At 47.4% G+C, this 16,276-nt stretch overlaps 1 protein-coding gene across 2 annotated transcripts in view; it reads right to left on the reverse strand.

Moving 5' to 3' along the window:
• Positions 1-221: 221 nt before the first annotated feature.
• Positions 222-16,276, reverse strand: part of LOC139054791 (uncharacterized) — a 65,204-nt gene continuing 49,149 nt past the window's right edge. For both annotated transcript variants that reach the window (XM_070532408.1, XM_070532407.1), the window contains exon 5: positions 222-1,894. In XM_070532408.1, coding sequence (XP_070388509.1) covers positions 1,600-1,894 — 295 coding nt within the window. In that variant the 3' untranslated portion in view covers positions 222-1,599. The remainder of the gene's footprint in view (positions 1,895-16,276) is intronic.

Below are 16,276 nucleotides of genomic sequence, written 5' to 3' on the forward strand. Positions count from 1 at the left end.
AAGTGTCAACATTGATTTGGCGGCGCTTTAGGAATGTGTGTGAGGCGTGGTGGCGTGGGCAGGGAGAGAAGGGGGTTATGGCGCTTAATTTCGGGGGTGGGGGGGCTGGGTACGTACCTGGCTTCGGCGCAAGCTTAATAGCAGGTGCAGTAGGTCTCGCACAATCTTGAGCGGTAGCGGCTGGAGTACACATACCAATAGCGAGGCGGAGCAGTTTCCTCTCCAGAAGAAAAAGGTTTTATTGATTTTGTCGTGAACTACAAGATACTATCCAGGCACCCTTGCGGGAACAAAACAAAATCATCTGGGTAACCAGCCAAAACTTAAGAAATTGCGGTCTCTGGAGGAAAACCCTTTGTATAGGACCGCATGACATGCGCTAATTACTCCCAAACAAGTTACAAAAAGTATTGCCTCCGATTTCCTCCTAATGTTCTTTCACAGTATCACTGAAGCTGTATATTGTAATACGGTGAAATTTAATTTGTAATTTACAATAGCTACGTTCAAATGGCAGATACAGGCCCCCATAGGCTTTATTGTGATATTTTGGCGCCGAGACAGGGTTTCCTGCGCTTTATTGAACGCCAGTGGTCCGTGACTTGCGCGGCACGGATTTTGCGCCGCTTCTAGAGATGGCACCACGCTGCGTGACCTAGCCGGCAGCGTCTGACCCGCCGCAGATGGTTGTTTGGACGAGACTTGCAGTGAGGTTCAGTACAACAATGTTTATTTAGGCTCAGTAAGCTTTCCGGCCAACGTCGTGTAGTAGCCACGTATGCTTTTGCATCGTTTTTCCTTTCACTGAGGTCGCCGTCACAAATGCTTAGGCTGAACAATGCAGCGCAATGTAGGAAGCGTTTTCCGGAAACTGATCGCTTAGCGACTTATATGCCAGAGCAGAGGACTACTTGACTCTGCCGACAACGCCAGGATTATGCGGTTCTTCACGAAGGTGACAACACTGTCATGGAATGTGACCACCTACCTTGTGCCGCACATTTGCAGCCGGCCACTTCGACACGACAACAGAAAAAAAGAAGTAGTGACAGACGCTGAGCGCGTAAGGTGAATGAGATTGCTAAAGATCAATACACTTTACGAGGTAAGTGTTTACTTTTTACATTCTGCATACAACGTATAAAAGTGCGCAAATTTACATCCCTGTACACCAACAGAAACGACAAATGGCGATGTTTCCATTAAAAATTTTACATTGCACGAAAGTTTTCTATTTTTATATGGTCTTTCTTTATAGGAGCCCGTCCATGATAGTTATTGCAGTGTTCATTGAGCTTCTGGTTTTACTCCTTGTGTTCACCCTTCCAGTGGTTTAAGCAGCCGCCATGTTTGAAAACAACCTGTTTTCAAAATTATCCTTCATCTCTGTTATCATCTTACAGTTTCGTAGATTGTAATATTTTAAAATGCTGGAAAATCAATTTCACGGCTTCATAAATGACTGTTGTGCAAAGGCTACAGGTGTCTTATAATTCATAAACAATTCTTAACTGGGTAAAACCATTTTCGTTATGTATCTGTACCCTACCTGCATAGAGGCAACGCGCGTGGCGACCAGGTTGTGTACCAACGTGTGCTCTAAGACCTTCGCTGATCTCTATATCTAATATATGCTTCTATAATAGAATTGTTCCAGGGCATCCAAGGCGCAGGATCTTTGATGAATTCTGTAATTTCAACTATAGCTTTGTTGATGTATTTCCTCGATACAGTTGCTAAGCTTGTCGCCTCGTCTGCGGTTAACAATCTTTTCGTATGTCCATTGAAGAGCCGAAACAGCCGTCCTAAGATGGATCCTTGAACGTGAACTTCATACTCCAGTGGAACAGGAAAGCTCAGCTGGTAATCTTCGATTTCAATTGCCGAGTTATTCCTGTGCAAAGAGAAATAAAATCATGCAAGAGAATATTGATGCTGGTGCGATTGATCCGAATACCATACTATGTTTTATTTACGATTTAGCAACATGTCAAACATCGTGAGCCAACACGACAACACACAACGCTGCGACACTGCTGAGACACAACTCGGACGTGACTCAAGCGCAGCGAGGCGCAAGAGACTCACCGGCAGTCCGCGGCATGTTCCCTATAACAGATCCGCCACAATTAATGCAAGACCCATTCACTCACATGCAACCTTCCTGTAAACAAAATGAAAGTTAGCCAGGCATGTTCCTAATTGGCTATGGCCGACAAAGAAAGTTTGTATGAGCAAAGACGCTTTTAACACATCTGCCGTACGTTCTTTCACTGAGATATTGATTTGCCTTTTATTCAGCGATGGAGTGCAATGTAAAGAAACCGTCGTATCTTGCATTAGGTGAATCTTAAGAATCCCAGGGGGTCAAAGTTAACGCGGGGTCACTATGGCGTGGCTCCTAATCATATGGTGGCTCTGGCTCGTAGATCCCCATAATTTTTTTAACTATTTAGTTCTGTCTACCGCACCTTTCGGACTGTTCTCCTTTTTCATTACTGCATATGGAGAATCAGATGGCAGTGACATGCTAGACGGTTATGGTGCGGTCAGCCGCATGCTTTCCTCTTATCCGTCAACCAATGCGTCTCACACTTCAGACATATTCTCGCCATCAACCCCAGCGCCGTTGCGCTGCCACGGACGGTATGGACGCGCCTGCACTGCGCACGCATGGTGGGTTAGAAGGTGTTTAGCTACGCTAGAGGCAGGTTCCAGTGCATTTGACTGTATAAATGAGAAATTCAAGTTGACACTCTGGTCAACGGACTATGCAGAGAAAGTGCGGAATCGTACTGCCCCGCCGTTGCTGGCATGAGGGATGTGCGCATAGAGATTAGCATCCCTGCTTAGCAGCTTCGTGAGTACTTAAACGGGTGCATACAGTCGTGAAAGCGAAATGAACGGTAAACTTCAAGCTGCAGACGCTGATGTTTTTCGTGTTGCCTACTTTCATGTAACATTGAGTGGGATCTCCTAAAGTGGCAGCCCTCGTCATCACCGAAGTGTTCAAGGATGATAACTACCTACCAATAGCTGATTTTACTAGGCAAGAGCAGTTGCTTCCCGTGCTGAGAGGTGCCCGCGTATTCTTAGAAATCTAAGAGTATTTACTGCAACGCTGAACCTCGCTACATCTTTCAAATTATCGCCCTTTGAGCGAATTGATGCGTATTTTTAACGACACTTCCTCACCATTGCGGCATGTCACTCGCATGCGGCACCTCACTGAGGTATCAGTCACTTAGGAATCCTTCAGTGAGGAGCATTGCAAATAGTCTGTAGGAAAGAAGCGTGCCACTTTCTCTGTGTACGCAAAGTACAACACGAGAGACTTCAGTCAACAATTTTTCCTAGTCACCACTTCAAACGTCCGCAGCGCGTAATGTGCAAAAACAGATTTTACCAGCACAATATTTTCTAGGTGTCCGTCGGCACCTAATCCTTCGAAACACGAAAGCGGAATTTTACTATGAAGTTTAGGTGCCATTGCTTCAGAAGAAACAGAACTTCAGTGTAGGAAAGCTCAGTAAGGTAAACTTTCCCTTGCAAAGAGAAACAGCTGATAGCCTACTACGTATTGATACGGAAAAGCAGCCACAGTAGTGGCTGCACTGAAGCAGTGGAACACGACGCGTTCCCGATTGCTATAGGGTCTCCATCTCGGCCACCGTTGGCCTACATGTAGATATATTGCAAATAGCCTTGAACATCACGGACATGTAGCGCTAAGTGGTGGAGGCGTAAGTTCCCCATGCTCGCCATGTGGCCTTGCAGCGGTCGCATGTCCAACAATGCAATTTCGGCTCCTGCTTGCGGCACTTCGTCTGCGGAAGCCTCTACGCCTGAAGCCATGACCCAAATCACAATTCTCCCCCTCTCCTTGTTATACTGGTGTTTTCATCGGAGTTGGCAGTCCTGATGTTGACGAGTGACTCCGCTTGTATGAACGTGTCAGCACGAGTAACAGATGCGATCCGGCTATTATGCACGCAAAGTTTTTTTTTCAACGCTATGCTCCTACTTCAGCCTCAAATCCTAGATGGCATATCCCGTAACACGAAGGAGATCTTGGGCCTCGACCGCGATCGCGCCTTCGATAATATAAGTCACTCCCCCTTCCTTGAGCGCATATCCTTGCTCAACCTAGGAGAACACACTTACAACTACGTAAGTGACTTTCTATACAATCGGAAGGCCTTCCTGTCACTCGGAGACATTCGATCGGAGGAACTCTCCCTCGGCAGCACGGGCACACCACAAGGCTCTGTCATTTACCCAATACTGTTTAATCAGGTTATGCTTGGATTAGCACAAGAACTACAAAAACTCGACGGCATTGAACACACCATATACGCCGATGACATTGTAATCTGGGCTGCAAAGGGCAGTGACGGCCAAATTGAAACTGCCCTACAAGACGCCATTGACGTCGTAGAAAATTATCTTGAAGGCACGGGACTCCGCTGTTCCCCTGAAAAGTCGGAGCGTCTCCTATACCGCCCCACACTCCGTGGACGCCCCCCGCGGGGCTCCACAACTAAACGCCAATACGAGGAAATAGAGCTCTACCTGAGGGACGGCAGACCTATACCCGTGGTCCCTTGCATCCGCGTTCTTGGTATGACCATAGAAGCCAACGGAGCTAACTCTACGGCTATCTCAAAGATCCTTCGACAGACCGCCAATACATCCAGACTGCTGAAACGAGTGACCAACCGGCAAGGGGGTGTGAAGGAAGACAGCCTCATCCGCCTTGTCCAATCTTTTATCGTCTGTCACATTACTTATGTTGCGCCTTTTCTCAACTGGTACAAAGCTGAGAAGACTAAACTGGACATCATCATTAGAGGAGCCTATAAGCAGGCCTTAGGACTACCCAACCACACCAGCACGGAACTTCTACTACAATTAGGTATCCACAACACGCTAGACGAGTTAATCGAGGCCCAACGTTGATCTCAACTAGAGCGGCTTGCTCTCACGGAAACGGGCCGCAGCATTCTAAACAAGCCTAATATCACCTACCACCGTCAACATGGAGACAAACACCCAATACCACGCGACATTCAGCAATGGATACACGCCAACCCTATTCCGAGAAACATGCACCCAGACTACAACAAAGAACGCAGGAAGGCACGAGCTACTTGCCTCATCAAAGCTTACGCCAACACCGCGGGCGTCACCTTCGTCGACGCAGCTGAGTACCAAGACGGACGGCGCATTGCGGCGGTTACCACAGCAGGCGGCTTGCTCCGACATGCTGCCAGCATCATTGCCAAAAATGCCGAGACGGCCGAGGAAGTGGCCATCACCCTGGCCACTCTTGACCCAGCCTGTCACACCATACTGAGCGATTCTCGCGCAGCAGTCAACAACTACATCAAAGGTCGTATTTCTCATCAATCACTCCGTATCTTGCGACAAGCCCCGCATTCGTCTGAAAATCAAATCACCCTCGTCTGGATACCAGCACACGCCGGCGTTGTCCACCCGCACCTCACCTACCTCAACGAGGTTACACACTCCGTAGCACGAGGACTAGTCAACCGTGCCGGAGACGGTGCAGGTGCACCCACAGGATGCGACCGCTTTACAAGATACAACTACCTTGCAAAGTCATTTTACCTCGCAAGAACAACCTTCCCCTCCCCTCACCGCAAGGTAAACAGGGCACAGGCAACCACCCTTCGCCTGTTACAGACGAATACATACCCCTCCCTCACACGCTATCGCACTATACACCTCGATATCTAACCGAGCCAGACTTGCAAGTTCTGTAAAACTGAATCGGCAACACTCCCCCACATGCTAAGGGAGTGCAAACACCAATACCAAGACCTTAATCCCGTGACCCTCTCGTCGAGATGGCACGCCGCCTGCGCAGCTCCCACCTCGACAACCAACTCTGGGCGACCCAGCAGGCCTACGAAGCGGCCAAGAGGCAAAACCTCGACGTCCCATCGTGGGAGGCCGAGGCCCAGCCGACTAAACTGCTGGTGCTTATTAAAGTTCACTCTCTTTCTCTCTACCTCGACAGCACACCACGGGCATGGTTCCAGGTTCACGAGCAGGAGACCATGAGCGCGGAACTATTCAAAGGGAAGCTCCACCAATTCTTCTCCAATTCTAAGCATTACCTTACTAATTAAGATAACAATCATGCTGTCACGCGCACAGGGAACCGTGAACACACCTCACTTGATCACTGCGGACACTCGCAGTCAAAACGTTATCAAGAGGGAGAGCAGCAGCAGCAGCGACCGAATGACCCTTCGTACTGCCTCTGGCTTTAACGCGAACTGAGAAGTAAGAACACAGCACGCACGAAGCGGTTAGCTCTCGGTACTCCTAGACTTCGTAGCCACCCCTGATTGATTTCAAGATAAGGCACGCACGGCCGCGACATACGCAGATGTTGCCTTAGTTAAACGCCCCTGACGATTGCTGCTTTCTACGAAGGTAGTGAAGAAGCGTAAAAGAAAGAAGCACAGATTGTGAGGTCCACAGCAACTGCGTCTTATGCTGTCTTAGACATCTATGTCGATGTCGTGTATGATAATTAATTTAATTTATAGGGCTTTAAATGCAAAAATCACGATCTCATTATGAGGCACCCGCACCCAAATCGAACTACATGGGTGTTCTCGCTTCGAAAGCGCAACCCCGCGCTTTGCCGCCCAACCCCATAGCCACTAAACAACGATGACATGTGTGCTCCTGCGAAGACCTGGTAAAGCATCACTAACTTATGCCATCGTAAAGTCAGTAGAACGCCGCACAGTTTCTGCGTAGCGTGCTACGAGGAAAGCACTGAGGAATGTAGGTGAGTCCCTGAGATAGTGCTTTCTGTCACATCACCTCAGAGTGCGAGCTGTCACAAGGAAATACGATAAGGTAATAGAGGTAATAGTTCGAAGCGCGAGCGCGCTGAGCATTGGCAAGGGCTTTCCGGCTCAGGAACTAGACAAATATGCGCTTGATCATGGCCTAAGCACGTCTTGTCCTAGGCCTACAGATTACAAATAGCGATACGATGGTAGAGCAGAAATAATACTTACAACGTCCTTATACAACATTTCACGCTTTATATCACTTAGATAATTAGTAAAAAACCTTGCAGTTAAGAAAATATATGAAAGAACAATTCCTATGTAGTAGCCATGTATGGTTCCAGGCAAACGTGTAGATGAACCAATGAATTCACGTAAAGCGAGGCATAAGCGAATTTGTCAGAGTCTGCAGGAATGGATCCATATTATCATGCAAAAGCAAAAAGTGATTGAGCATCTGGCTGGAGTGCATTTTACAGCGAAGCTGGTTATCTCTAGCCCCCGTGTGCATCCGCATGCGTTCCGAGGGTGGTTACCCTGTCCGTATCGGTCACACGGCGCGTGGACAGGTTGGGGATGGGTAGGGGGGAGGGGACAGAGTGTGGCGATGGCTCTGCAGCAATGGAAGCGGGTAGGGGAAGAGAGGAAAAGATTATAGAAGCGGCGCCTGTGCACGTGGTTTGCGCTTGGTTGGTTGTGAGGTCGCGTGCGTCGGAGGTGCCGGCACGTCTGCAGCAGCGGTAGCGGCAGATGCATGGGAGGTGCGGTGAGAGCGGCGGCGCTTATGTCGGCGTAGTGTGCTGCACCACGGCGGAGGAAAAAGCGGAGAGGCGCATACAATAGAAACACCAATAGAACCACTGACGGCGGTACGGCGCAGAAGCGGAGAGTTCGTATTAGAGTGTGCTAGACAGTGATCGAGTGGGCCATATGACGCTTTCCCGCGAACAGGACTGGGGCGGAGAGGAGCTTCTCGGAGTATTCAACATAATTTCCCTGCCGCTCAGACCGATTCTGCGCCTACGCTCTTATAACTGTCCTTTATTTAAACTAAAAAAATGTTTATTGCATCTGCTTGCTACGTATACATATTTGACGCATGGGTTACACAACATGACATCTTCAAATTAGCTGTCGTTGTCAAGTGCGTCGTCTGATAGCCAGCGCGCGGTCGTTGTGCGGACGCTGGCTGGGGCCCACTTTTTCTCGCGAAAGATTTGTGCAATAAATATTTCGATAGGTTTACTTGCTTTAGTGCACCCGCGACACGTGTCGGCAGGTACCAAGTGTGTTTTTAGCCAGTTGAGCTGCTGTTTTTAACACTGCTTTCTAAAATCAACACGTAATTTTGCCCACAGTAGCAACATATCTGCAACATACAAAGCTACAGAAGACAATTCTATTGATATAGTGTCATTTTACTCGCGCTTCTTGTTGGTGGAATACTGATGATGGTCCATAATCAAGGAAAACAATAATATAATGAATCAAACCAGGTTAATAAATGCGTGGCACAATAAGATGGAGATGAACAATGCGCTGCTAGGTAAATCTAACAGTACAGAGACATATATCCACGATATCTAAGAGGAAAATTATCTAATATTCTAAATGCACTCACTGAAGAAATGAGAACTCCCGACTGGATTAAGCGTGTTTTTTTTTTAAACATGCACCAGCCCCAGGTGAACCAATCAACTTTCCAAGAAAGGAAACAAGACAGTTGTTGGACGTTAATATGAACCACTGAATCTGGAAGACCGGACATTCTTTACCAATGTAGTCTCCGTGGCTTGTCTGGCGATCTCCTTCAACGTTCCAAGTGGCGAAATGAAGCAGAGACATATAGTCAAATCGAATGGTATTTGCTATTCGGATCGTATCCGAATTCAGAATTCACTATTAAAATTATCCAATAGCCGTTTCCGTTCGGATGTAACGCCTAACAGCACTTTTGAAGTATCGAAGATGAGAGGTCAATGCCACTTAGGACTCCTATTCGCAATGATTGTGCTGCTGCAGAGTCGTGACTTTTACACAGAGCCGCACCAATTTCTGAGAGAATTAACGCATGGGTGCTAATCGGTTCTGCTGAAGAAGTTCCTAGTGGTCATTCAATATAAACACCCCGTTTTAGGGGCAGCCTCTAAATCTGCTAACTTAGGCAAGAACAAAATTTTTTTACAGTTTCACCACGTCTGCAACCCACTCAAACTAGGTGCCCACCACACTTGCCTTCTTCAATGAACACATCAGATCTAGAAATATATCTACGGTAATGCGAGGCATGCCGTTCCTTTAATTAGTTCATTAATGTCCTTATGATAGTGCACCGGATAGCTGAAAGCAGCAGTTTATAATACAGAAGCTCCTTAGTCGAGCGGACGTACAGCTGGGAACGGGGTTACATTTAGGTATGAAATATAGGTGATTAATATTTTCCTCTGAAATCGAATTCGACAATAATTTGTTTTGTTTCATCCCTAAAAAACCCCGAAGGATGCAGCTACCCTCATATATTTTATTTAAACAAATTCTGGCGCTTTACGTATGGTGCTATGATTATGAGGCACCCTGTTCAGTTCTCACAAGTGGGGTTGTTTAACGTGCACCTAAACAACAGCACACGAGTGTTTTTTTTTTCATTTTGTTCCCATTGAATTCCGCGGCCTGGTTCGAAACCGTGAGCTCGAGTTTATCAGCGCGACACCATATCCACAATGTACATGCTGAGATATATGCTGCTTGATGAACAAGAAAAAATATTTGTTCTCAGAAGGGAACCGTACAATAACACAGCACAATGAAAGCCGATGCTGCGGCCGCAATGCACGCGCTAGCACCGAGCGTCACTTAAAAAAAAGAAGAGGAAGGAACGCATCTGTTCTTATCCCATATGTGCATGCAATGTGCAATTATCAACAGCATTTGAGCTGTCGGAACACATATACCAGCACGCGAAGTAATACGAGTGACCCTTCCGAGAAGTTTCGTGAGCAGTTTCGAACGGCGCGAACTAGCTGCGGCTCAATCCATTCCCATCGCAGCGCTACCACAGCATTCTTCGTCGTCGCACGCCTCACTGCAAAGTACGCGCCGCTTCCAGCCGCTCGTCCCCCTCAACCATATTCTAGTACACTCTAGTTTTTATTCAGCCTAAACAGCTTCGCCATTGATACACCTCTATATGAATGTTGCATACCCATAAGTTTTCTTCAAATTGCATACTAGTACACTACTTCTGCACCCCGGCCGTCTGTACCTAGCAGGTGCGCAGCAAATGACCAAGTACACTACTTCTGCACCCCGGCCGTCTGTACCTAGCAGGTGCGCAGCAAATGACCACGGCGGCGGTCAGACCTGTGACGCAGCAGAGGGTGCTAGGAATCTCTGGATCCGGACAGGCCGCCATTGAAATTTCAGCCTGGCAACGTTTAACGCTAGAACGTTATCTAGTGAGGCGAGTCTAGCAGTGCTATTGGAGGAATTAGCGCGCATTAAATGGGATGTAATAGAGCTGAGTGAGGTTAGGAGGACAAATGAAGCATATACAGTACTAAAAGCTGCCACGTCCTGTGCTAGCGGGGCTTAGCGAAGAGACGAGAACTAGGAGTCGGATTCCTGATTAATAAGGATATCGCTGGCAACATACCGGAATTCTATAGCATCAATGACAGGTTTGCAGGTCTTGTGGCGAAACTTAATAAGAGGTTTAAATTGAAGGTCATACAGGTCTACGCGCCTACATCCAGTCATGATGACCAGCAAGTCGAAAGCTTCTATGAAGACGTGGAGTTGGCGATGGGTAAAGTGAAAACAAAATACATTATACTGATGGATCACTTAAATGGCAGGGTAGGCAAGAAGCAGGCGGGAGACAAGTCAGTGGGGGAATATGGCATAGGCTCTAGGAATAGCAGGAAAGAGTTATTAGTAGAGTATGGAGAACAGAATAATTGGCGGGTAACGAATACCTTCTTCGCAAACGGGATAAGTGAAAGTGGACGTGGCGCAGTCCGAATGGCGAGACTAGAAATGAAATAGGCTTCATACTCTGCGTATACACAAGATGTGGATGTGCTCGGCAAGCAGCGCTGCCGTGACCATAGGATGGTAAGAACTATAACTAGCCAAGACTTGAGGAGGGAAGAGAAGAATCTGGTACATAAGCAGCCGATCAATGAGTTAGCGGTAAGAGGTAAAATAGAGGAATTCCGGATCAAGCCACAGAGAAAGTATTCCGCTTTAACTCCGGTAGGGAAGCTTCCTGAGATATGAACAATAAACTTATGGGCATCATTAAGGAGTGTGCAATAGAAGCCGGCGGTCACTCCGTTAGACAGGATGCCAGTAAGCTATCGCAGGGCACGAAAGATCTGATCAAGAAACGCCAATGTATTAAAGCCTCCAACCCTACAGCTAGAATATAAGGGGCAGAACTTTCCAAGTTATTCAACCAGCGTAAGACAGCTGCTATAAGGAAGTACAATATGGATAGAATTGAGCATGCTCTCAGGAACGGAGGAAGCCAAAAAGCAGTGAAGAAGAAACTAGAACTAGGCAAAAATCAGATGTATGCGCTAAAAGACAAAGCCGGCAAAATCATTACTAATATGGATAAGATAGTTCAAGCGGCATAGCAGCTCTATAGATATTTACACAGTACCACTAGCACGCACGACAATAATAGAAGAGCGAATATCATGGAGGAATCCGACAACCCACTTGTAACCACGGAAGAAGTAAAGAAAGCCTTGGGAGCTAGGCAAAGGGGGAAGATAGCCGGGCAGGATCAGGTAAAAGCAGATTTGTTGAAGGATGGTGGGCAGATTGGTCTAGAAAAACTGGCCACCCTGTATACGCAAAGCCTCATGACCTCGAGCTTACCTGAATGTTGGAAGAACGCGAACACAATCTTAATCCATAAGAAAGGGGACGTCATAAACAAGAAAAATTATAGACCGATCAGCTTACTGCCCCTTACCTACAAAATATTTATTAAAGTAATCGCAAATAAAATCAGGAAAACCATATACTACTGTCAACCAAAGGACCAGGAAAGATTTCGTAAAGGCTACTCAACAATACGCCATATTCACAGTATCAATCAGGGGATAGAGAAATAAGCCCTATATATAGCTTTCATTGATTACGAGAAAGCGTTTGATTCAGTCCAACCCTCAGCAGTCATACAGGCATTAAGGAATTAGGGTGGATACAAGCCATATCTAAAAATACTGAATGATATCTATACGGCTGGACAGCCATGGCAGTCCTCCATAAACAAAGCAACAATATCACAATAAAGAAGCGCGTCAGGCAGGGAGATACGATCTCTCCGTGCTATTGACAGCGTGTTTACAGGAGCTATTCAGAGATCTGGATTGGGAAGAATTGAGGACAAGAGTTAATAGAATACCTCAAAAACTTACGATTAGCTGATAATATTGCCTTGCTTAGTACGTCAGGGGACAAATTGCAATGCATGCTCACTGTCCTGTACAGGCAAATAAGAAAGTTGGGCCTAAAACTTAATCTGCAGAAAACTAAAGTAATGTTTAACAGTCTCGGAAGAGAACAGGAGATTAGGATAGGTAGCGAGACACTGGAGGTGGTGAGGCAGTACATCTACTTAGGGCAGGTAGTGAAAGCGGATCCGGATGATGAGGCTGAAATAAACAGAAAAATGAAAATTTGCTGGGGTGCGTTTGGCAGGCATTCTCAGATAATAATCAACAGCAGGTTGCTATTATCCCTCAAGAGAAAAGTGTAAAACAGCTGCGTCTTACCAGTACTCACGTACGAGGCACAAACCTGGAGGCTTACGAAAACGGTTTTACTTAAATTGAGGACGACACAACGAGCTATGGAAAGCAGAATGATAGGAGTAACGTTAAGGGATAAGAAAAGAGCAGAATGGGGGAGGGATCAAGCGCGAGGTAATGGCATCTTATTTGAAATTTAAAAGAAAAGAAATGGGCATGGGCAGGAGATGTAATGGGGAGGAAAGATAACCGATGGTCTTTAAGGGTTACGGACTGGATTCCAAGAGAAGGCAAGCGTAGCAGGGGAGGCAGAAAGTTAGGTGGGTGGATGGGTGAAAGTTTGCCGGGAACATGGCCACAATTAGCCCATGACCGGGTTAGTTGGGGAAGTATGGGAGAGGCCTTTGACCAGCAGTAGTAGGCGTAGCCAGGCTGCTGCTGCTGCTGCTGCTGCTGAAGATGATGATGATGACACTACTTGTAAAAACATAGATGGAACAGAAATACGTCGTTGTTCTTTGGGGCATAAACTACTTATTATGGCGAAAACCAGAGACGAATGAGCATCTTTTCTTTACTGTTGGGACGCAGTTTTTCTTTGGCACATTGTCCAATGTACCTTAAAGAAAAACCTGACGTTGGATGCGCATTGAGTAGAGTGTTTAGCAGTAGACATGTATGACAGGGTACCTGTTGGTGTTTTAAGGCTATTGGACTGGCACAGTTGATGGAGTTCTCGGTTCTTTTCTCGCCTCAATGATTTTGATTCAAAACCATTCCGTGAGCACTATTGCGAGGGTGTAACACTCTTTCTCAAAGTGCACAAAACACGGTTTGTTGTTCCGGTGGGGGTGCTGCTTGAACAAACTGTACTGCTTATGAAACATTTCTAGTTTCGATAATTTCAGCTCATGTAATTCTTTTCACATTTATGCTTGAGTATATTTACGTACACTTTCACCGGCAAGCAAGAGAAAAAGCCACCGAAGCCTAATGGTTACAGCACTGGGCTGCTGTGCACGAACGCAGAGGTTAGATTCTACCTTCGGTCACACATAATTTTCTTTTTATTAAGGCGTCACGAAACAGGAACCTACCTACAGCAGCATGCCAAGAACGAGGCAAGAATATTTCATATTAAATCACTTTTCTTTGTCCAGCCTCCTCCCCCGCCAACTCTGCCTCCATGGTCAGCTCAAGCACATCTTGAATCCGCACGCCGCCTCAAAGCAACACACTAATTGAGTCGCATGCGCAATTTTCAAAGTTATCGATTAAGTTGCAAACGCAGATCAGGGTTCAAATAAAAGAGAAGAATGTGAACATGACTTCCAAAGAAGTCAGAAAAAAAAAGACTGCAGGCACAACCTCCCGATCCAATTATCAGGCCGCAGTGCTCATTACGGAAACAAGCCATTTATTCGCAGGTACATCTTTTCATTGCCCGCTATATTATTCGGTATCACCTAAACGAGAAACTGTTCGTTTCTAGGGCTATCTTCTACTGTAGGTACCAGCCATGTTTTAAAGGCACAGCAACCAGAAGCCATCAATCTTGCACGAAGCAGAGCAAGCACTGCCTGATGAAGAAAGCGCAACTGCTTCTTGAGTTCCCGTGCCTGAGATGCACCGTTTTATTTTGTCACCACGATCAAGCTTTTTGCACAACCTCTTACATATTGTTACGTGTGGAAAGACACAGAATAAAAAAGCTATATACAGGTAATTTACACTGGAGCCAGATCGCCAGGCCGCCATCGCTCGCGGCAAAAGGCACAGACCCACTTCGTCGTCGTTCTCGCGGCGGCTCGTACCTTCAGCATCACTCGATGATATCCTAATACTACTCCCCGGCGGCAAAAGCGCCGTCACGGTGCTGTTAAATATCCAAGGCGCGTGCAGAGTTGTAGGGTTTCAGTCGGGCGACGTGGACAATGTCACTGGCTGTCACTATGGAGGACGTAGTGGGCGTGGCTAGAGCGATTTCGTAGGTGACATCGGTTACTCGGCGAAGCACGCGATATGGGCCTGTGTAGCAGGAAAACAGCTTTTCACAAAGCCCAACTTTACGTGCCCCTACGTCGACATGTGAGGGTCGACCACGTCAAGCCACTCCCTGTGACGATGTAACTCGTATTGTTCGCCGCGAGCTCGAGGCCGCCTGTTCGCCAGCTTTCTCCGCGTCGCCTCCCGATCCACCAGCAACCACGACTGCACTGATTCAGGCCGTCGTCAGAAAGGAATTTGAGAACATGGGTATCAACTCCGTGTGTCCATCGTCTACACCAACGGTTCCCCAGTTCTCTAGCAGCCCTGCTCGTCCCCGGCCGCCTTTCTCTCCCACACCGCGCCGCAACCCGTCCGAATGGCGTACCCCTGATGACAGGCCGATCTGCTTTCAGTGCTGTCGCATCGGCCACGTCGCTAGTCACTGCCGCAACCAATGGCCACCACCTCCTCGGACATACACCGCCGCTCATGCCCGCCCCTTTGGACTTTCTGTTCCCTATGCCACCCACCATGACCCCATTGCCGCTGATGCTCCTGCCCCGAACCTTCGCTACAGCCGCTCGCCCTCACCTCGACGCCATCAGTCTCGTTCGCCCCAACCCCGTCGCTTCTCTCGGTCGCCAATCGCCTCCCGGATCCAGCCGGCAAACTAGGCATTGCAGCTTCTGGCGCAGAGGCTGCCTTGTCCACTCTGCCCTCAAATCCTCTGCTGACGTTACACACGAACCAAAACCTTCTTGACGTTGACGTTGATGGCTATGCTGTCACGGCCTACGCCTCACCGGCTTTATTCCGGCTTTAATAGCCGGAATAATAGCCTAATAATAGCCGGCTTTAATAGCCTATATTGAACTCTTGTCTTCCCCACCAGTCCCTGATGGCGAGTACCTCGTCACTCCTCTGCCCGACATTCCGCTACAGTATGACGTTACCGTGCCTCACAGTATACTTGCTATTACGGCGAACCGCACTTTCCTACCTATCTGTAACTTTGGATTGGCAAAGGAAATCCTACCGCAAGGTATTTGCCTTGCCAACGTTGACTGTCTCGGCGACCATCACGTGGCAACATTATCGACCGATGCTTCTTGCGAGCTTAGGGGGCCCATCATGCCAGCCTCGGCCACCGACCCCAAGATACAGAAAATGATTGACGACAGACCTGTCTTCTGCGCAGGCTGAAGACCTTTACCAAGTATTATCGTCCTACAGAGATATTTTCGACTTCGACGATCGCCCTTTAGGCCAGACGCTCGCGGTCACGCATCAAATTCTGACTGGCGATGCTACTCCTATTCACCGATGACCATATCGAGTTTCTGCGTCTGAACGCCGAGTAATTCAAAAGTAAGTCAACAAAATGCTAGACAAAAACATCATTGAGCCGTCTTCCAGTCCCTGGGCGTCACCTGTAGTGTTGGTTAAGAAGAAGGATGGAACGTGGCGCTTCTGTGTTGACTACCGCCATCTGAACACCATTACTAAGAAGGACGTCTACCCGCTCCCACGTATAGACGACGCCCTTGACTGCCTCCACGGTTCCAGCTATTTCTCTCCCATTGATCTTCGTTCTGGATACTGGCAGATTGCTGTTGACGATATGGACAGAGAAAAAACCGCGTTCATCACACCTGATGGCCTATACCAATTTACAGTAATGCCGTT

Source organism: Dermacentor albipictus, chromosome 1, assembly GCF_038994185.2.
Source record: "Dermacentor albipictus isolate Rhodes 1998 colony chromosome 1, USDA_Dalb.pri_finalv2, whole genome shotgun sequence".
NCBI lineage: Eukaryota > Metazoa > Arthropoda > Arachnida > Ixodida > Ixodidae > Dermacentor > Dermacentor albipictus.